Source organism: Humulus lupulus, chromosome 5 (assembly GCF_963169125.1).
Source record: "Humulus lupulus chromosome 5, drHumLupu1.1, whole genome shotgun sequence".
In the NCBI taxonomy this organism is placed as follows: domain Eukaryota; kingdom Viridiplantae; phylum Streptophyta; class Magnoliopsida; order Rosales; family Cannabaceae; genus Humulus; species Humulus lupulus.
Window position 1 is genome coordinate 10,413,038 of NC_084797.1, and position 21,689 is coordinate 10,434,726.

Below are 21,689 nucleotides of genomic sequence, written 5' to 3' on the forward strand. Positions count from 1 at the left end.
CTTCTTCATCTCTTTCCTTCTTCCCAAGTGAAGTCGAAGCTGCTGGTGAAGGGTTGGATCTGGGGTGCTTGCAGATGGAGATGGCAGTCGCGGGCTATGCTCGCGGACAGGGATGCCCCATCATCTTTATTTTTCCTGCTGCAGATCTGACAAGGCAAGACTCTTGCTTTCAGACGAAGGTGGTAGTCGGATTTAGGCATTTTAGTGTTAGACAGAAGGTCGGATTTGGGCTTAAGGGTTGCAAGCGAGGCAGGTGGAGGGCTTCAAGACTGGGCTTTGGGGTTAGATGAGGTTGAAGGATTTGGGTATTTGCTTGAGCTTTTGTGTTTGTATGAATTTGGGTATGAATTTTGTTTCAAATTTGGGTTCTGAAATTTGGATTTGTGTTTTTGTATTCTTAGGTTGAAATAATATGTTTCAATATAGAATATCTATAGTTGTGCTCCTATGTTCTTCATCAACAAGATTTGTACATGTTCTAGGAATCAATAAATTGAGGGAGTTGTGGGTTATGATTGATTTTCGATATTGAATAATTTATTTTTCTTCAACTTGATAATGGTTGAAGTGTGAACTCAAGAACACAAGGATTAATTCAAAAATAAATTTTAATTATGTAAATATGTTTTTTTTGACAAAAAACCAATTTGATATAATGTAAATGTGTGTATTAAAACTATTAATAACCTAATTTCATAAATATTTTAATTATGTAAATATATGAATTAATTTAATTATTTTGAATTAATTAAAAATAACTTTTATAGTTTTAATAAGATAATATAATTTTTTTAATTTATTTAAATTTTTTGTTAAATTATTTTTCATATTTTTAATTTTTAATTAATTTTTTATTTGAACTACACATGTGGTGTTCATGTGGCAATGCCACATCAACGACTAAATGACCATGCTAAGAGCATCTCCAATGCAAACTACCCCAACCATTGCCTAAAATGTCTAAATCAACTAAAAAATATAATTTTTTATTTTCTCTCTCATCCACATCACTTTTGACAACATATTTTTTAAAAATACTCCAATGCAAGCTACCCTAAAAATTGCAATACATGGTCCCCACATATTATTATTTAATATATCATTTTATAATTATAAATATTATCATACTAAATTTTTTTAATTCATATATTAATATAAATAAATAGTACATGATATTTAAATTAGACTAAATTTAAAAAAAAAACTTATAAAATGACATAATCGTAATTAATCAATCTAACATAATTAAAAAAAAACTAATTAAAATGATTTCCAAATTTTGACCATATGTGTTCCACCAAGTCTGCTTGAAGATTGCGATGAATATTTCTATCACGAATTTGAGCATTTCTTTGCAGCATTGTCGAGAAGTCGGAAATAAGTCCATGCAATACTTAAACTGTTGGAGTGTCTGTAGGGCCGTCATCATAATTAAAATCAACCAAACTCTCATATGCATCTCTTTCATTTTCGACAATAATATTGTGCAATATGATGCATGCATACATAATATCCTTGAGAACATCTGATGGACCCTAAACGGGTATGTTTAAAAATTTATATATCGCAAGCGCACGAATCGTCCATATAGAATAGTGATCGTAAGCAAGGATGTCGAACCCAAAGGAGTTGTCTAAAATCGAAAATGAAACTATTTTAAATCAAAAGTAATAAATTCTAACCTAGTTCCAAAGATTGATGAGTTTTAATAGTATGAACATAAAATGAAATATTGAAAAATAAAGCTTTTTAAGATAATGAAAATAAACCAATAATGAGTTGAAAATAAGTATTAAAAGAAAAGATTATTAAGATACTAGAATCCACAAAATGTAAGTTTAATAATATTTATTAGTATATTGATTCCCAAGTTTTAGTGATAGTTAAAATAATTTAAACTATCATTTTCCAAAAATATTTATAATTTTAAGCACAATTTTCTTATAAAAAGATAGGATTTTTCTTCACTTTTCAAAATTATAATTTCAAAGCATTTAGTGTAAATCAATCTAATGAAATAACAAATAAATCAATGAACATTATTTATAAGGCAAAACATAATATTTTTGTTCTAAGCATGGATGTGTACAATTTAATGACACATCTTACACAAAGAATATTATGTTTATGCACTAATGAAGAACAAAGTGTAAAAATGTTCTAACAATCTAAAATACAAGATATTTAAGATGAAAGAAATATATGAAGAAGAAAAATCCATAGACTTTGTTGCATTACAAGGGAAATCAACATACAACATAAATATTACCTAGTTACAAGTTGCTTCATCATGATCTTAATAATCTTATGAAAAAGATTAGAAGCACATAACTAGAATAGAAATTACAAAATAAATGACATACATACTTGCAAAATGCTCTTGAAAAACCCAAATGGAAGAGAGAATGGTAGAGAGAAAATGAGAGAAAAAGATGGTAACCAAAAAATTAAGCACCCCAAAAATGGTCTTGAAAGTCCATATTTATAGCCAAAGTGAGTTTATTAAAATAATCAATTTAAATTAATTAAATTGATTAGATTAATTAAATAAAATAAATATGGTATGTAGAGGTAAATTATAGGGTGTAATGATGATGTTGTGGTGAAAATGTGTAGGAAAAAGGGTAAAAAGTTGGCATTTTTGTCATAGGGGACAAAGGGACAAAATGCATTTTTGTTGGGCTCAATAAGGGAAATGGCAGCAATGTGGTGGTTGGGTGTTGGAGGGGGGGCCACGGGTTGGGCCTAGAGTGGGCCTCACGTGGTTGGGCTTTTGGAGAAACACCATTTTTCTTGTTACTTTCTTTCAAAATTACCATCTTTCCTTTGATTTTCTTGCTTTTCAAGGGCAATAATTTTCCTACACAATAAATTATAAACTAAATTAAAATTAAATATTTTCATTAATAAAATATATCATATAACTCCCATGAAAACATTAATTAAAATTTAATTTACATAACATTTAATTTCAATAAAATCATATTTTTAGCATTCAAACTAACAATACTAATTTTAAATAATTAAACTACAACATATTATAATAACATATCTATAAAAACATATAAAAATCTAGAAAACTACAATAAGACTAATAAATTAAAAATTACATAAAAACTTAATAAGTTAATTAAAAACTCATGAACTAAGCAACAATTAGCATGTAAAACATGGTAAAATAACTCTATTTTGTAGAGTTATCACACCCCCAAACTTAAAGTTTTGCTAGTCCTCAAGCAAAAGAAAAATTAAAATACACATATATATATATATTTTTTATTAGTGATATAAAAATGATTTTCTCAAAAATTGCACAATGAAAATAACTCTCAGAAATTATTATGAATAAAAGTTAAGCTTATATAATTAATTAAATTGTCAATTTTGCTTTTAGAAAATATGTTTTTATTAAAATTATTTTTCACTTAAACTTATAGGAAATAAGAGTTTTTATGAAAAATGTAATTTTTGTTACAAGCAAAATTGACCCTATAATTAAAAACAAAGCTTAAAAATTATTCATATTTTTAAGAGAATTAATTTCAAACTCAATCAGAATTTTTATCATTGAAAATGAAAAATATCACCAAATTTTTTTTTTTTTTTTGTAAATAATTTTTTTAATTTTGTTTTTTTTTGAATTTTTATGAAAATGAACAAATAAAAAAAAAAATTAACAAAACCACAACATATAAATAAATAAAAAAAAATTCAAACAAACATTTTTTTTCTTTTCAAACAAGCATACATAAAATAAAACACAAAACATTAAAAACAATGCAAAGCAAACATAAATAAAACACAAAACAAACACAATAAAACTCGATACCCCCAAACTTAATTTAAGCATTGTCCTCAATGTGTCAAAATATAAATATAAATTAAAATTGACAAGAGTGTAAAGTTTAGAATGGTCGTACCTCGATATTGTGCATTGCGAAGATAGAACAAGATAGAACAGGATACAACTAACAAAAATTAAATCGCACATAAAACAACAATACAAATAAAACACAAGTTATCAAGATCACACAGGAATCAAAGAGCATGGTAAACAGGGTCCTCAAGGAGTATCTCATCCACTTCATCAGTTTTTAATTCCAAAAATAGTTTTAATTTTTGTCCATTAACTTTAAATATATCACCATTTTTAGGATTTTCAATTTCAATAGCTCCATGTGAAAAAATAATACGAACAATGTAAGGACCAGATCACCTAGAGCGTAACTTTCCCGGGAATAAATGCAAACGAGAGTTGTATAAAAGGACTTTCTGACCTGGATAAAAATCTTTTCTCAAAATATTTTTATCATGGTAAAATTTCATGCGATCCTTATACTTTTTTGAATAGTCATATGCATCATTCCTAATTTCGTCTAGTTCATTGAGTTGAAGCTTTCGTTTCTCACCAGCTTTGTCTAAAGAAAAATTTAACTGCTTAATTGCCCAGAAGGCTCTATGTTCTAACTCAACAGGTAAATGGCACGCCTTCCCATACACAAGTCTGTAGGGTGACATGCCAATGGGCGTTTTGTACGCGGTACGATACGCCCATAATGCATCAATGAGTCTTAAGGACCAATCTTTCCTAGTTGGATTCACAGTTTTTTCTAAAATGTGCTTAACTTCCCTATTAGACACTTCAACTTGACCACTAGTTTGTGGGTGATATGGTGTTGAGACTTTATGTGTAATGCCATATTGTTTCATCAAATGTTCAAATGGCTTATTACAAAAGTGAGTACCGTTATCACTAATTATAGCACGTGGTGAACCAAAACGGGAAAATATATTTTCTTTCAAAAAACGAAGCACAACTTTGTGGTCATTAGTGTGGCATGCAATAGCTTCAACCCATTTAGATACATAATCGACTCCAACAAGAATATAAAGATTACCAAAAGAGTTAGGAAATGGTCCCATAAAATCAATGCCCCAAACATCAAATATGTCAATAATAAGAATAGGATTTAAAGGCATCATGTTTCTTTTAGTTAAACTTCCTAACTTTTGGCAACGTTCACAAGCTTTACAATAAACATATGTATCATGAAAGATAGTAGGCCAATAAAAACCACATTGTAAAACTTTAGCAGCTGTTTTCTTACCACTAAAATGTCCTCCACAAGCATGATCATGACAAAAAGATATGATTTTAGACTGATCACAGTTTGGAATGCATCTTCTAATTATTTGATCAGGGCAGTATTTAAACAAGTAAGGATCATCCCAAATAAAGTTTTTCACCTCAGAATAAAATTTAGATTTATCATGCTTAGACCAATGAGATGGTATTTCTTTAGTGACCAAATAATTAACAATATCAGCATACCAAGGTAATGAAGAAATATGCATTAATTGTTCATCAGGAAAAGTTTCAGTGATAGGAGTGGAATCATGTATAGTTTCAACAACTAGTCTAGATAAATGATCAGCAACAACATTTTCAGATCCTTTTTTATCACGTATTTCTAAGTCGAATTCTTGTAAAAGCAGGATCCAACGGATCAAACGAGACTTAGCATCTTTTTTCGATAAGAGATATTTTAATGCAGCATGATCAGAATAGACAATAATTTTAGATCCTAACAAATAAGATCTAAATTTCTCCAATGCAAAAACAACAGCAAGCAATTCTTTTTCGGTTGTGGAGTAATTTAATTGAGCATCATTTAAAGTTTTGCTAGCATAGTAAATTACATGAGGTATTTTTTCAAGTCTTTGTCCTAAGACAGCACCTATAGCATAATCAGAAGCATCACACATTATTTCAAAAGGTATTTTCCAATCAGGAGGTCGAATAATGGGTGCAGTAGTCAACAAATTTTTTAATTTTTCAAAGGCAACATGGCAATTACTATCAAAGACAAAAGCATTTTCTTTTCCAAGTAAATGGCATAAAGGCCGAGAAATTTTGCTAAAGTCTTTTATAAATCTTCTATAAAAACCGGCATGGCCTAAGAATGATCTAATTTCTTTCACAGTTTTAGGTGGGGGAAGTTTTGAAATAAGGTCAACTTTAGCTTTATCAACTTCTATTCCATCAGATGAGATTACATGACCTAAAACAATTCCTTTTTTAACCATAAAATGACATTTTTCCCAGTTAAGCACAAGGTTTTTCTCTTTGCAACGAATTAAAACAAGTGAAAGATGGTGCAAACATTCATCAAAAGAGGAACCAAACATAGAAAAATCATCCATAAATACTTCAAGAAATCTTTCAACCATGTCAGAAAAAATCGAAATCATACATCTTTGAAAAGTCGCAGGTGCATTACATAATCCAAAGGGCATGCGACGATATGCAAAAGTTCCAAAAGGGCATGTAAAAGTAGTCTTTTCTTGATCTTCTGGGGCGATGGGGATTTGGTTATACCCCGAATACCCATCAAGAAAACAATAATATGCATGGCCAGCTAATCGTTCAAGCATTTGATCAATAAAAGGCAATGGAAAATGGTCTTTTCTAGTAACATTATTCAACTTTCTATAATCTATGCACACTCTCCACCCTGTTTGTACTCTAGTAGGGATTAATTCATTTTTCTCATTTTCAACAACTGTGATCCCAGACTTCTTAGGCACAACTTGAACTGGACTAACCCATTGACTATCAGAAATAGGGTAAATGATACCTACGTCTAACAATTTTATGACCTCTTCTCTAACTACTTCTTTCATATTTGGATTTAATCTTCTTTGACATTCCCGAGAGGTTTTAGCATTCTCTTCTAGATGGATTCTATGCATACATATGGATGGGCTAATTCCTTTAATGTCTCCAATGGTCCAACCTATGGCTTCTTTATGTTTTCTAAGGACATCTAACAATTTACCTTCTTGTTCTTTATCTAAAGCGGATGCTATGATAACAGGTAAGGTTTCAGACTCTCCTAGAAAAGCATATTTTAAATTTTCTGGCAAAGGTTTAAGGTCTAACTTTGGAGACTCAGAAATTGATTGAACATGACCTAAGGGTGAAAAAGGTTCAACTTTGGTTTCATTTAAGGGTATAGGCTCTACCAAAGAATTCACATCATCATTAGAGTCATCAACATGCAAGTTCATACCAAAGTATTTTTCACAAAAATCAAATAAGTCATTTCCATCATTTTCACAAATACTATCTATCATGTTAACTTCATGCACTTCTTCACACTCAACAGATTTAACCACATTAAAAACATTCAATTCAACAGTCATATTTCCAAAAGATAATTTCAAAACACCATTACGACAATTTATGATTGCATTAGAAGTAGCTAAGAATGGTCTACCTAAAATGATAGGAATTTGAGCATGCATATTTTCCACAGGTTGAGTATCAAGAACAATGAAGTCAACAGGAAAATAAAATTTATCAACTTTTATCAAAACATCCTCTATAATGCCTCTAGGAATTTTTACAGAACGATCGGCTAATTGAAGAGTTATAGAGGTAGGTTTTAGCTCACCAAGACCAAGTTGCTTATAAACAGAATAAGGCAATACATTTACACTAGCACCCAAATCAAGTAAAGCTTTGTTAATAAAATGATCACCAATAATGCATGAAATTGTGGGACACCCAGGATCTTTATATTTAACAAGACTCTTATATTGAATAATGGAACTAGCTTGTTCAGTTAAAAACGCCTTTTTAGGAACATTAGTGTTTCTTTTAACAGTACAAAGATCCTTTAAAAATTTAGAGTAGGCAGGAATTTGTTTAATGGCATCTAAGAAAGGGATATTGATACTAACTTGTTTAAAAACTTCTAAGATGTCATTATATTGGCTGCCTTTTTTAATTGGAAGTAATCTTTGTGGGAATGGGGCTTTTGGAATGAAAGGATGGATTGGAGTTTCTTTGTTTGATGAGTCATTGAGATTAGAACTAGGAGGCTGACTCTTTTCTTTTTCTTTTTCATTTTCAACCTCGGGTATGTAATCGGGTTTGACAATTTTCTTTCCAGACCTAAGAGTTGAAATTGATTTGACTTCTCCATTATGACTAGACTTTCCTATCTCATATTGACCTTTTGGATTAGGGATAGGTTGACTAGGGAATGTTCCTTTTTCTCTATCAGCTAAAGCAGTGGCGAGTTGTCCTACTTGTGTCTCGAGTTTGGTAATAGATTGAGATTGATTTTGTAGGATTTGTTGGGTAGATTGCATAAATTGTTGTAAAGTATCTTCTAAGGAAGGTTTTCTTTGTTGCGGATATGGTTGATTTTGTGGGGCATGAGCTTGGTTTTGTGTGTTGTATTGGTGCCCTTGATTCATTTGGGGTTGGTTTTGTCTCCATGAAAAGTTCGGATGGTTTCTCCAATTTGGATTGTAGGTGGACGAAAATGGGCTATCATTTGGTTTCCCATAAGTATGAAGTGCATTGGCCTCCTCAGAAAAGGCTTCTTGGTAGGAAGGGCATGATTGGGCATTATGGCAAGGACTAGAACATATAGAACAAACATCTTTTCTAGGTTGAATTGGAGAGTTTATAGTTTGGCTTATGGCTAAAGCTTCTACTTTTCTCGCTAATTTATCTAAGGATGTTCTTAAGTCTAATTCTTCTTTTACTTCATACCTTCCTCCTCTTTTTGGTGAATTAGTTGACCTAGACCTAGGATCAAAATAATTCCATTGTTGTGAATTGACAGATAAATCTTCAAGGGCGTCCCACGCCTCTTGTCCTTGAAATTTTAAAAATTTTCCAGTATGCATAGATTGAATCATTTGACGATTAGAGGGAGTCAAACCATCATAAAAATATTTTACAAGTCTCCATTTTTCAAAACCATGATGAGGACATTTTAATAATAAATCTTTAAATCTTTCCCAACATTCATAAAACTCTTCATTATCTTTTTGAAAAAACTCGGAGATTTCTCTCCTTAGACTATCAGTTTTAGACATTGGAAAAAATTTCAACAAGAATTTATTATAAAGTTGATCCCAAGTAGTTATAGACCCAGTGGGAAGGGAATTTAACCAGGCTTTTGATTTGTCTTTTAATGAAAAAGGGAACAATCTTAGTTTGACCGACTCATCAGAAAAATTTTGAAATTTAAATGTTGAGCAAATTTCTAAGAAATCTTTGACATGCATGTAAGGATCCTCTCTATCTAACCCATAAAAAGATGGCAATAATTGAATGATTGCGGGTTTAAGCTCAAAATGAGTAGCAGAAGTAGTAGGTAAAACAATGCATGAAGGAGCATTAGATGAAATAGGTGCAAAATATTCAAGCAAAGTTTTTTCAGGCACAACATTTTCATCAACAATATTAGCAATAGGTTCCATGATGCTCAAATTTTTACTAACACTTTCAATTTCAAACAAAGATAAACGTCTTTTTACTAATCGTTTTTTAGAGTTACGTTCCCAATGATGCATACAATTTTCACAAACAAGGCAACAATGATAATCTCAAACAAGCAATTTTCTGATGTGGAAGATCAGTTAAAACCGCAACCACAGAGCATACTTAGAATTTTTAGAGATTTCACAACAATAATTCTTATGGTTTACTTGTCCCCAGGCCTATTTGATTCCACTTACTCGCGCACTACTAACAACTCCCCGAGGTTAATTAGTAGAGGCGGATGGGAATTTTGGTCAAATTTCCTTTAAGCAAGAATTGCTTATGGTGAAAGGACAAGATTTAGGTTTCTCTTTTTTTTTTTTCAAGTATTTTTCACAATATTACGCTAAAATATTAAAGAAGACAAAGAAAAATAAGGCAAAAATTAAATAAGACTAAAATTTAAGCAAGAGTAGGGAGGCATAGCATGCCATCAACCATAACAAAATTAAGGTAAAAACTAGGAGGCACAAGTGCCATCAACTTAAACATAAGATAGATGACTAGGAGGAAAAAATTGCCATCAACTAGCTAGGAGGCAACATTGCCATCAACTAGTAATTTGCGGAATTTAAATAAAATAAAAATACAACAAAATAAATAAAGAAAATTACACAAAGGTTAGGAGGCAAAAATTGCCGTCAACTAACAAAGATATAAAAGAAATAAAATTACAACAAAATTAGGAGGCACAAGTGCCATCGACTATAAAAATTTAAAAGGATAGATAGGAGGCACAAGTGCCGTCAACTAAATAAAAAAAACAATAAATATAGAAATATAAGTATATATTTTTTATGGGTGGTTGAACCGTCCCAAATTTTCTTCTTATCTTTTTTTTTTATAGTATATATATTTTTTAGTTTTTTTTTAAGTGCAAAAATTAAAATAACTAGTAGAAGAATTTACTAACCTTGAGATAATTTTCGTTTCTTTTCTCTTGCAACTCCCCGGCAACGGCGCCAAAAACTTGATGGACCCTAAACGGGTATGTTTAAAAATTTATATATCGCAAGCGCACGAATCGTCCATATAGAATAGTGATCGTAAGCAAGGATGTCGAACCCAAAGGAGTTGTCTAAAATCGAAAATGAAACTATTTTAAATCAAAAGTAATAAATTCTAACCTAGTTCCAAAGATTGATGAGTTTTAATAGTATGAACATAAAATGAAATATTGAAAAATAAAGCTTTTTAAGATAATGAAAATAAACCAATAATGAGTTGAAAATAAGTATTAAAAGAAAAGATTATTAAGATACTAGAATCCACAAAATGTAAGTTTAATAATATTTATTAGTATATTGATTCCCAAGTTTTAGTGATAGTTAAAATAATTTAAACTATCATTTTCCAAAAATATTTATAATTTTAAGCACAATTTTCTTATAAAAAGATAGGATTTTTCTTCACTTTTCAAAATTATAATTTCAAAGCATTTAGTGTAAATCAATCTAATGAAATAACAAATAAATCAATGAACATTATTTATAAGGCAAAACATAATATTTTTGTTCTAAGCATGGATGTGTACAATTTAATGACACATCTTACACAAAGAATATTATGTTTATGCACTAATGAAGAACAAAGTGTAAAAATGTTCTAACAATCTAAAATACAAGATATTTAAGATGAAAGAAATATATGAAGAAGAAAAATCCATAGACTTTGTTGCATTACAAGGGAAATCAACATACAACATAAATATTACCTAGTTACAAGTTGCTTCATCATGATCTTAATAATCTTATGAAAAAGATTAGAAGCACATAACTAGAATAGAAATTACAAAATAAATGACATACATACTTGCAAAATGCTCTTGAAAAACCCAAATGGAAGAGAGAATGGTAGAGAGAAAATGAGAGAAAAAGATGGTAACCAAAAAATTAAGCACCCCAAAAATGGTCTTGAAAGTCCATATTTATAGCCAAAGTGAGTTTATTAAAATAATCAATTTAAATTAATTAAATTGATTAGATTAATTAAATAAAATAAATATGGTATGTAGAGGTAAATTATAGGGTGTAATGATGATGTTGTGGTGAAAATGTGTAGGAAAAAGGGTAAAAAGTTGGCATTTTTGTCATAGGGGACAAAGGGACAAAATGCATTTTTGTTGGGCTCAATAAGGGAAATGGCAGCAATGTGGTGGTTGGGTGTTGGAGGGGGGGCCACGGGTTGGGCCTAGAGTGGGCCTCACGTGGTTGGGCTTTTGGAGAAACACCATTTTTCTTGTTACTTTCTTTCAAAATTACCATCTTTCCTTTGATTTTCTTGCTTTTCAAGGGCAATAATTTTCCTACACAATAAATTATAAACTAAATTAAAATTAAATATTTTCATTAATAAAATATATCATATAACTCCCATGAAAACATTAATTAAAATTTAATTTACATAACATTTAATTTCAATAAAATCATATTTTTAGCATTCAAACTAACAATACTAATTTTAAATAATTAAACTACAACATATTATAATAACATATCTATAAAAACATATAAAAATCTAGAAAACTACAATAAGACTAATAAATTAAAAATTACATAAAAACTTAATAAGTTAATTAAAAACTCATGAACTAAGCAACAATTAGCATGTAAAACATGGTAAAATAACTCTATTTTGTAGAGTTATCAACATCTCTTTGCCAAAAACGTGCTGGTCCTCGTACAATAGCAAAACGAGATTGAAGTACTCCAAATGCTTGCTCAACATCTTTACGTACCGCTTCTTGGCATTGAGCAAATAATTTTCTTTTCTCTCCTTGAGGTAGTGGGATAGTTTTAACAAATGTACCCCACTCTGGATAGATACCATCTGCTAGATAGTACCCCTTGTTGTATTGTGTGCCATTTATTGTAAACTCAACTCTTGGAGCTTTCCCTTGTAAGATTTCAGTGAATAATGGGGATTGATTTAACACGTTCAGATCATTATTGGATCCCGGAACACCAAAAAATGCATGCCATATCCAGAGATCTTGTGATGCAACTGCTTCGAGCATGATTGTTGGCCTGCCGTGATCACCTTGCGTGAATTGTCCTTTCAATGCAACTGAGCAATTTTTCCATTCCCAGTGCATACAATCAATGCTCCCCAACATGCTTGGAAAACCACGAACCTCCCTTATTTGAAGTATGCGACGAATGTCCCCAGCATTGGGCCGTCTTAAATATTCGGTCCCAAAAATATCATTCACTCCTCGAACGAAATTGACTAGACATTCAATAGCGGTAGTTTCACCAATTCGAACATACTCATCAACATAATCGGCAGGCGCTCCATATGCCAACATTCGCATAGTAGCAGTGCACTTTTGTAATGGTGAAAGCCCCCTTCTACCGACTGCATCAAACCTCGTATGGAAATACTCTGAATGATTTTCTAGAGCTTGCACTATGCGTAGGAATACATGTCTACGCATTCTAAATCTTCTTCGAAATTGATATTCTGTATACACCGGTTCATCAGAAAAGTAGTCATCGAACAAACGTTGGTGTCCTTCTACATGACCTCTATCAATGTGGGCTCTCTTTCTTCCTTGTCTTGTTGACCTACCCCCATCCATGAGCGCTTTGAAATATTGATCATCATGATCGTCAATACACTCTGCAATTATGATATCCTCTAGACTCATATTGTCGTATGGATTCGGAGAATTTGGCGAATCCATTATTGAACTTAGAGTATATGATATTTGGGAATGAAAGATGAATGAAAGAGTAAAATGAAGGATTGAATGGAGAGTTGAGTAAAAGGAATATTGAAATTTGGTATTTATAGACATGGTAGCCGTTTAAATATAGTCGTTAAAATATAGCCGTTAAAATATAGCCGTTGAAATGTAGCCATTAAAATGTAGCCGTTGAAATGTAGCCGTTAAAATATAGCCGTTGAAATGTAGCCGTTAAAATATAGCCGTTAAAATGTAGCCGTTGAAATATAACCGTTGAAATATAGCTGTTAAAATATAACCGTTAACATAAAGGATAATTTATTTAAATAAAATAAAATACATAATAATGCGGTTGATAAAAATACATAGCAATTATAACTTCAAGATATTATTCTTAATATAAGTACACAAGTTTTCATGATCTTTCTTTTGTTCATGAGTCATATGCGACGTGTCCATGATGAGATAATCCATGTATTTTGTCATCCTATTATCTTCTGCCTCTTTCTCCTTTATCGTCGCCTCTTTCTCCTTTATCGCCACCAATTTCTCCAATGCAGATGCTTCCGTTCACTAATCTCTATAAATCTAGCATGTGTGTCTTTTTTTTCCTTCCCTTTTCTCTTTGCTGCCTTTTGGCCAGTAGGGCGCACTTCACGTACTTCATCATCACTGATGTCTGCATTGGAAGAAGAAGTAAATGCCCCTGTATCTGACACCTTTGTTCTCTTACCACCTTTTGGTTGGTACATTGTATTCCATTTCGGCTCATCCTTTAGCAATCTCCAACAGTCTACAAGCAGAAAATTTGAGTTGTTATTTTTAGATTTGTACAATTGATGTGCATTCTCAAGAATTTGCTCATCAGACCAACCACTGTGATGTGCTAATTCAACTCGTTTATAACATCCATTGAATCGCGCCACCTTTTGATTCATCTTGTTCCAATGGTCTTTGCATTGCCTTCCAGTCCTTGCTTGCTCACCTTTTTGGTTGGTGTTGAAGTAATCTACGATTCGAGCCCAGAAATGTGTAGAAGTCTGGTCATTCCCCACAATGGCATCCTTAGATGTATTAAGCCATCCACTTATCAGAAGTATAGTGGCTTCCTTGCTCCATTTGACTTTACATTTATGCCTTGATTCATCTTCATTGTGTAGAACTACATTTTCCAACCCTTCAACACTATGTTCAGGTTGGGTTTCAGAGACAGATGTCGATGATGTTTCACGATTCAAATCAATACTAGACTTTTCCATACTTGGCCTATAATTTCTTGAAACCATTTCGGGTTGGTGTAGGGAAGGCATATGAAATGCATATGGTAGTGAATTTGTTGGTGTGAAGAATGGAGCTTGTTGGGGTGTCTCAATAGAGCCAAAATTTTGGTAAGGGTAAGAGGACATAGGATAATTTTGAGAATTTGGAAAACTTTGGTTAAATTGATAATATTGAAAATTTGGATTTTGAGGATTAGTAGAAGGAGTATTTTGAAAATTTTGATTGAAATGAGAATATTGAAAATTTGGATTTTGGGAATTGGTATGTGGAGAAAATGATGAATTTTGAAAATTTAGATTTTGGGAGTTGGTATTTGGAGAATTTGGAAAATTTTGAGAATATTGGGAATCCATTGGTAAAAAAATAAATTTTGTCATATTGATAATTTGGAAGAAAAATGTATGAAATGGTGTGAAAATTGAATGAAATAGATGAGTATTTATAAAAGATTTTTTTTTAATATATTACCATTTTTTACCAACGGATACATTTTCCTATATATAATATATTACCAACGGATACATTTTCGATATTACCGTTTAATATATTACCAACGGATACATTTTCCTATATATAATATATATATGTATCATTAAAAAAAAAAAATTAAGATAGCACCGTTGCCTCTGTGAGGCAACGACTCCTTCATAATTGATAAGCTACTTTTGTCTCCAATGGTAAGCCATCCATATATTTGGTAGTCTGTTAGATAGCTACTCAGGAGGCCACCTGCACTGGAGCTGGCCTAACATTCCATTAGCCACATGGGATAAAACTTAACAGAATTACCACGTTACGTCACTGTGAATAGTTCGGGGGAATTTTAAACAGCAAAAAAAAATTAGAGGGCACGATAATGTATAGGTTATAGTTCGGGGGGTAAAAATCCTAAATAGCCTAGAATTTATTAGGTATAATGCTAAGCATCTAGAGAAGCTGATGGACTATATATTAATTCGTTTAGCTAAAAAAAATTATATTTTGACTACTTTAAAGCAGCCATTGGGAACAACTTTAATGAAATAAAAAACAAAAAATATAGGGACTATAATTTCCCATATTAGGTAGGTTATACCTTTTGTGTACTTTTGCAAAAACTAAATTAATTTCATTTTAAACTTAATTTCATATTATATGATTTTATGAATATTATTTTAAAATATTAGAAATCAAGTGTACTAAGAAATTTACAAGTAGAATTAAAGTTTAATAGGTATAAAAAAATAAATTATGTTGCGGTATTTTAAGATTTACAATTCTAAGAAAATGATAATCTTCAATCTGTTACGACGTAAAGAATTTTTCCCTTCTATATTTTGTAATATTTAACAATATATATGAGTCAAGTAGAATTTAATTTTTATAATTATCAATTAAAACGTTGTAACGAATGAAAAAAAAAACCTTGAATGTTTGTTAAAAAAAACTCATTATTACATGAATTATCAACTATATTTTATTTTTTTGTAAAAAAAACAATTAAAATTTATTTATTATTAAATTTCACTAAATATGACAAAAGGAAGTCCAAGAGGGGAGGAGGGAGGCATGCATCAAATTCTTAAAACAAAACAAGGTAAAGCAAAACTGATAATTTTTGATCGAGAAGATAAGCTTTTTAGTGTTTAGACATTCAATTAGAGTTATGTCAAGCTGTCAAAAAATGACCCAACTCAAAAAGAAATTTCCCAAAACTTTGATGTAAAAATTTCCAACTGTCTCACGAGTCTAACAAAATCCTAATTTTGCCTAAAAACCAAAAAGGAATCAAATTGTTGATGAGAAGATTAGTCAAACAAACTGAATCCCATATCATCATCACTCTCTTCCTTTGGCTCTTCCTGCACATACAAATCAAGAAAAGAAAACCCATCAGAGCAAGCCAAATAAGTAGAGACTAATCCAATGAAACTATCTAAACTAATATCATTGCTTGTGAAGTCAAGTACAAAGTTCATACATAATTGTACATATCTATGTCCAATGCCAAAAGAAACTATTATTTTCATAAGAAACAGTTGCCCATTTCTAGTTAGTCCCAGTTGGATTTGAACACCAAACTTCTACACTCACACACACACAGCCACTTGCTCAACCACAAGTGGCAGTGGCAGTAAAACCAAGAACCCAAGAGCCATAATGTTAACAATGGAGCCAAGACTAAACAGAATTCAAGAAATTCATACCATATCTCACAAGGTTGAAAATACATTCATGGGGTTGAGTTATATTGTTGGCAAACTATGAAATGAACAAGGTAATATCAAAAAGTGATAATGGGCAATGATATGTGTACCTTCTTCTTCTCCTCAACTGCAGCAGCAGCAGGAGCGGCGGAACCGGCAGAAGGAGCGGCCATGGTAGCAGGAGCAGCAGCTCCACCAGATCCAGCATTCAAAACAAGGTCATCAATGTTCTTCTTCGCGGCCAGCTTGGCGAAAAGGCCTGGCCAGTAAGGTTCAATTACCACATTCCCAGCACTAACCAAAGTTGCAATCTTCTCAGCCTTTTAAGTTCACAAATGTAAATTTATCAAGAAATGACCAAATCTAAATCACAAATATGAACTAACGTGAAATGGTTGAGATTTCAGATAAAAGTAAGATCTGGGCATTGCGGGATTAAGCGGAAAATGTATAAAAAAAAAAATTGAATTTGATCGTAATGACATTGAAGAAAAAGAAGAAATGGGTCTTACAGTGATTGGGACCAAATCATCGTGGAGAATCAAGGCAGCGTAAGTGCAAGCTAGCTCACTAGTCATTGTTGTATTAAACGAAAGAATATGCAAGTAATTGAAACCCTAGACGACTTTGAAGCGGCAGCTTAGATCTCTGGAATCACAGCGAAGGGTTTTTAGGGCAAAATATACGGATTGTATATATAGGTCGAGATGGCTAGGGTTTTTGATTTTGATTTAATTGGGAATAGAATAGGGGGAGAGAGAAGAAGTTTAAGAAGCATTACAGAGGAATAGTGGGCCATAATTACCAGTTACATAAAGCCCAAGCCCAATACCAAGATCGGGCCCAAGCTCAAGCTCAAGCCCAAGCCCAAGCTAATTCTAACCTCTCCTGTCTGTGATGATTCAGTTAATCGCAGTTTATATCATTACCGCAAACGGCTCCAGGTTTTCTCCCTCTTTCGGCAGCTTAACGCGGTACTGAACCAGAAACCCTAGCTCTCGAGTTCTGCAGCTGCTACTGATCGTGACTGTGTCCTCACTTGAGAAAAGGCTCGCGAGTTCTGCAATCGGTTCCAGCAATCTCTTATTCGGTACGATGCTTCTCATTCTCGTTCGTTTGTATATGTTTTGGTTAGGGTTTTGGTTGCGAGTTTGAATTGCAGTTTCTCGTGATATTTGCTAGTTTTCTTCTGGATTTGATGCTTCATAACATCTTTGAGCTGGGATTTTGGAGTTCGTGATTCGTAGAAAAGAGTTTGTTGTTAAATCGATGTAATTGAATATTGAGCGTTTGAGAAATTCTTGAAGGCAATGGTTAATCGTGAATAAATAGTTATAGCACATTATTCCCCTTTTGCTTGTTCTTGTGTAATGTCTGTTGACATTGGCCATTTCATTCTGTTAATGAGTAGACAACAAGAACATCATAGCAATGAATCTTTCATTGCTAGTATTATTGGCATTCATCGTTGTATATGTTTACTTGTATGAATTACTCTCACATAGCATCCTTACTAATGAAAGGTTATGCAAAATTTGAAATAAACTACTGGTTTTAATCTTTTCCATGTTGATTTTCACTCATTTATTTGTATTTTCTGAGAGGCTAAAAACGTGAAAATCCCACTCCCGACCCTGGACATAACTTCATTCTAGGTTACCCTTGTTAGGGCTCCTACGGGATTTTTACAGTTTTTCCAGTTCCAGTGTTGTTTTTCAATGCTGTTAAAGAGGGCTGAGTAAGGTAAATGCATGAATATATGTCCAATATTGCCTGATCTCATGACACAGATGTTTCTTTATGATAGATGACAAGCGCTTGGACAAATATGAGCATTGCAATCATACATAGGGATATAGAGAGGGATGGGGAGATTCAATGTGGAGTTATGGGTGTTAGTTTTTATAATTGGAGATTCTTGCTCACTCTCAGAAGATCTATACATACATCTGCTAATATTCTGGAGAGGATGAGGAGATCAAATTTTATTTCAATATATTTTTTGCTTTGGAGCATCTTGGAGCAAATGAGCAATGGAGCTTGTGGAGCACGGCTCACCTCGAGGATTGCTCTCTTGGTTTGCTTCATAGTTTTGTTTTTGCTTTACTTTTGGTAGCATCAACAAAAGAGTACATGCTGATGATAACTGGACAGAATAGTGGATGCTGCTACATTGTATTATAAATTTTTAGAATCTTCATTTATGAGATTTCTTTCTGTTTGCAGTGAGAAACTTGCACAAGCAATCTTCTTGTTTCAAATATGAGTGGCCGCTTTTCTCGCACTATTTATGTTGGCAACCTGCCTTCAGATATAAGAGAGGGGGAAATTGAAGATCTGTTCTATAAGGTTTTATTACACTTATTTACTGCAAACTTTTGGTGCTATCAAATTTAATCTAAATATTTACTAATGCATTAGCAAAAGGTTAAAGAAGGAAGGGTCTGATGTTTTTACAAAGCGATTTAATTCTCCACAAGCTAATTAATTTTTCAATGCTGTCTTTGCAGTATGGCCGTATAGTGGATGTTGAACTGAAGATACCACCTCGTCCTCCATGCTATTGCTTTGTTGAGGTATTCTTCCCGTTGCTGTTTGGATGCATTTAGAGCTAAAACTCGTTCATTTTGCATATTACTTATCTTTTTCATGTTTCTCTTTTAGTTTGAGAATTCTCGAGATGCAGAAGATGCAATCAGGGGCCGAGATGGGTATAACTTTGATGGTTGCCGTTTGAGGGTAAGATAAGATTCTTGCTTTGGCTATTCTGAATTTTTTTTAGTTATTTTTTAATTTTATTGCTTTATAATGCAGGTTGAGCTTGCCCATGGTGGTAGAGGACCATCTTCTAGTGAGCGTCGAGGTGGCTATGGTGGTGGTGGTGGTGGTGGTGGTGGTGGTGGTGGTGGCGGTGGCAGTGGTGGTGGGACAGGGCGGTTTGGTGCCTCTCGGCATTCTGAGTTTCGAGGTACATCATCACTGATAAAAATATTATTTCAAGTGATCTAGGAGAATGTATTTGATCCTGAATCCTGCTTTGCACTGACAATTGAATTTAGTCTCTTTTAGTTGTTATTCATAGTCTGATGTGTATTTTGTTGCAGTTATTGTGCGGGGACTTCCTTCTTCTGCTTCATGGCAAGATTTGAAGGTATGGAAATATTCATACTTGTACTTCTCAAACAACTTGGTATTTTATATTTGCTGCTGTGGGTGATATTTTTGGTGTATTGGTTTCAGGATCATATGCGCAAAGCTGGTGATGTATGTTTTGCCGAGGTTTCTCGTGATGGTGATGGTATAGCTCTTATTTAATTTCTGTTGCAGTTTAAACAACTTAATATATATGCTTCAACAGTTTATTTCAATTGTGAAGTGTAACCTGTGTGCTCCTGTTTATAAATGAATTTATTTCAATTGTGAAATGTAACTTGTGTGCTCCTGTTTATAAATGAATACTCACCTTGTGGAATTGCTGTTATTGTCAGGGACTTTCGGTCTTGTTGATTATACTAATTATGATGACATGAAATATGCTGTAAGTATTTGGGAGATAGCAGTTTATACGCATTTTGGCAGCCTTTATATATATACATGTGTATATATAAACATAAACATTCATTTTTTTTCCAGATTCGGAAACTTGATGATACTGAATTTAGAAATCCATGGGCAAGAGGTTATATCAGGGTATGCCTTTTCCTTACAAAATGGTTTAACCTTTCAATCAGCTTTAGACAATTTCTTCATCTGATATTTGTCTTTGAGTTTGTTCCTTTTTAGAAGTTAATTGAGTGGATCCTTACCTTCTTGCATCCATTTTTTGATGTACAAACTGTTTGCTTAGCATCAAGTCTTTTGTGATGCTTTAGATTGAATTGCCAATTATAGTAATGGTTCACTGGTATATCTTATAGTCATCTAAGCTTGTGTTGCCTAGTGCAGGTCAGGAAGTTTGAAGCCAGCCCTTCCAGGAGCGCAAGTAGAAGCCGCAGCAGGAGTAGAAGTCCAAAAAGGAACCACAGGTACTAACCTCTCACTTTTCACTAACCCTGTTTCTCTTCATTTATTATTGTGTATATATATAATGGGGAAGTCATGCCTCCTTTTCTTTGTTGGCAGTAAATCTTTGGACAGGTCATCAGTATCAAGATCTAGGTCTAGGTCTCCTTCCCCTGTCAAATCTTCCAGGTGGGTATTTTTGGTCACTAGATATGTATAATTCTTCCATCATAGATCATGCTGCTATCCTAATTGTGATTTAAATAAGTACTTGTTTTCTATTGTAGGCCAAGATCAAGAACAAAATCAAGATCAAGATCAATGTCAAAGTCGAGGTCAAGGTCAGGATCCCCCCGTCCGGTAAGTGTTGATTTTAGCATTAGAACAAACTTAAAAAGAATGTTAGATTTCATAAATACATACCATTTCGTTGCACAAATGACATTGTTTATTCTTCTAATGTTGCTCAAACTCGATTCCATTTCCAGGTGCGGTCTGGCAGTGGTTGATCCTTTATCGAGCAAGAAAAAGCAGCAACCTCTTCTTGGCAGAGTCGGCGCTAGTAGAGAAGAATTATTAAATATATATGAGTGGTCTCTTTTGTTATAAATTTCTTCAGGTGAAAACCTTATTGAGTATGAGTTTGTATGATTTACACCAACACATAGGGTTGGCCGTTGGTGATATTGGGTTTGACCATTTATCTATGTTGGTGTATTTTTTTTTTTTTTTAGCTTTAGCCATAGAACGATCATATTAGCGGAGTATGATGGAGATTTGTGAAACTTTTTTTCCGGGATTTTGAAGGATTTCAACCATTTGCTTTTTATTGGATTAAAATGTCCAAGGCTTAACGAATATGCTATTATGCTAAAAAATCGTAACTTAGATTTCAACCACCTTACCTAAACATCTCTTACTAGTGAATGTTCAAAATTACCCTTTTATTTCTCATTTTTGTACCACATTTTGGCTTTCATTTCACTTTCTTCTCTCTTGCTCTTCCACACGGCAGACTTGCAAACTTCCTCTTCCTCTCGGTTGGAGTGTGGCCATGCGATGGTGGAGCTCTCTTTTTGGTGGTTTAAATGTGTTGGGTCTCGTTGGTCTTAGCTCTTGCTCTAATGGTGTGGGTGTTCGATATTGTACTTGGGCTTCCTTATATCTTCCGTTGGCACTTTTAGCG

General features: G+C 32.8%; 3 protein-coding genes, 1 non-coding gene and 1 pseudogene across 5 annotated transcripts; 2 read left to right on the top strand and 3 right to left on the bottom strand.

Moving 5' to 3' along the window:
• Window positions 1–1,256: 1,256 nt before the first annotated feature.
• Window positions 1,257–13,031, bottom strand: LOC133778831 (uncharacterized; annotated as a pseudogene).
• Window positions 8,777–8,883, top strand: LOC133780899 (small nucleolar RNA R71). The gene has a single exon (XR_009869706.1). It is a non-coding gene; the product is annotated as a small nucleolar RNA R71 (small nucleolar RNA).
• Window positions 13,032–13,567: 536 nt separating the features above from the next.
• Window positions 13,568–14,320, bottom strand: LOC133778833 (glutathione S-transferase T3-like). The gene has a single exon (XM_062218852.1). It carries the CDS (start codon window positions 14,318–14,320, stop codon window positions 13,568–13,570), a length of 753 nt encoding a protein of 250 aa, XP_062074836.1.
• Window positions 14,321–15,892: 1,572 nt separating this feature from the next.
• LOC133834397 (large ribosomal subunit protein P1-like) lies at window positions 15,893–17,235 on the bottom strand. The gene is made up of 3 exons (XM_062263998.1): window positions 17,014–17,235; window positions 16,612–16,821; window positions 15,893–16,156 (listed from the first exon to the last, which is right to left on the bottom strand). Exons 1-3 carry the CDS (start codon window positions 17,077–17,079, stop codon window positions 16,103–16,105), a joined length of 330 nt encoding a protein of 109 aa, XP_062119982.1. The 5' UTR covers window positions 17,080–17,235; the 3' UTR covers window positions 15,893–16,102.
• Window positions 17,236–17,408: 173 nt separating this feature from the next.
• Window positions 17,409–21,343, top strand: LOC133834396 (serine/arginine-rich splicing factor SR34A). Of its 2 annotated transcripts, XM_062263997.1 has the most exons (14): window positions 17,409–17,591; window positions 18,309–18,578; window positions 18,728–18,850; window positions 19,012–19,077; window positions 19,166–19,240; window positions 19,316–19,469; window positions 19,606–19,652; window positions 19,742–19,799; window positions 19,990–20,039; window positions 20,135–20,191; window positions 20,447–20,526; window positions 20,624–20,692; window positions 20,791–20,863; window positions 20,992–21,343. In XM_062263997.1, exons 3-14 carry the CDS (start codon window positions 18,764–18,766, stop codon window positions 21,010–21,012), a joined length of 837 nt encoding a protein of 278 aa, XP_062119981.1. In that variant the 5' UTR covers window positions 17,409–17,591; window positions 18,309–18,578; window positions 18,728–18,763; the 3' UTR covers window positions 21,013–21,343. The 2 variants fall into 2 exon arrangements, with proteins under 2 accessions (XP_062119981.1, XP_062119980.1); XM_062263996.1 differs by lacking the exon at window positions 18,309–18,578.
• Window positions 21,344–21,689: the final 346 nt, after the last annotated feature.

What these genes read in the sequence shown, in the direction of transcription:
- LOC133778833 (XM_062218852.1), bottom strand. Translation starts at nt 14,320, where the DNA reads ATGGTTTCAAGAAATTATAGGCCAAGTATGGAAAAGTCTAGTATTGAT.
- LOC133834397 (XM_062263998.1), bottom strand. Translation starts at nt 17,079, where the DNA reads ATGACTAGTGAGCTAGCTTGCACTTACGCTGCCTTGATTCTCCACGAT. An exon ending in ATGATTTGGTCCCAATCACT is followed by an intron (nt 16,822 to 17,013) that starts GTAAGACCCATT and finishes TGAACTTAAAAG; the next exon opens with GCTGAGAAGATTGCAACTTT. An exon ending in CAGTTGAGGAGAAGAAGAAG is followed by an intron (nt 16,157 to 16,611) that starts GTACACATATCA and finishes TTGTATGTGCAG; the next exon opens with GAAGAGCCAAAGGAAGAGAG.
- LOC133834396 (XM_062263997.1), top strand. Translation starts at nt 18,764, where the DNA reads ATGAGTGGCCGCTTTTCTCGCACTATTTATGTTGGCAACCTGCCTTCA. An exon ending in TTGATGGTTGCCGTTTGAGG is followed by an intron (nt 19,241 to 19,315) that starts GTAAGATAAGAT and finishes TTTATAATGCAG; the next exon opens with GTTGAGCTTGCCCATGGTGG. An exon ending in AGTCCAAAAAGGAACCACAG is followed by an intron (nt 20,527 to 20,623) that starts GTACTAACCTCT and finishes CTTTGTTGGCAG; the next exon opens with TAAATCTTTGGACAGGTCAT.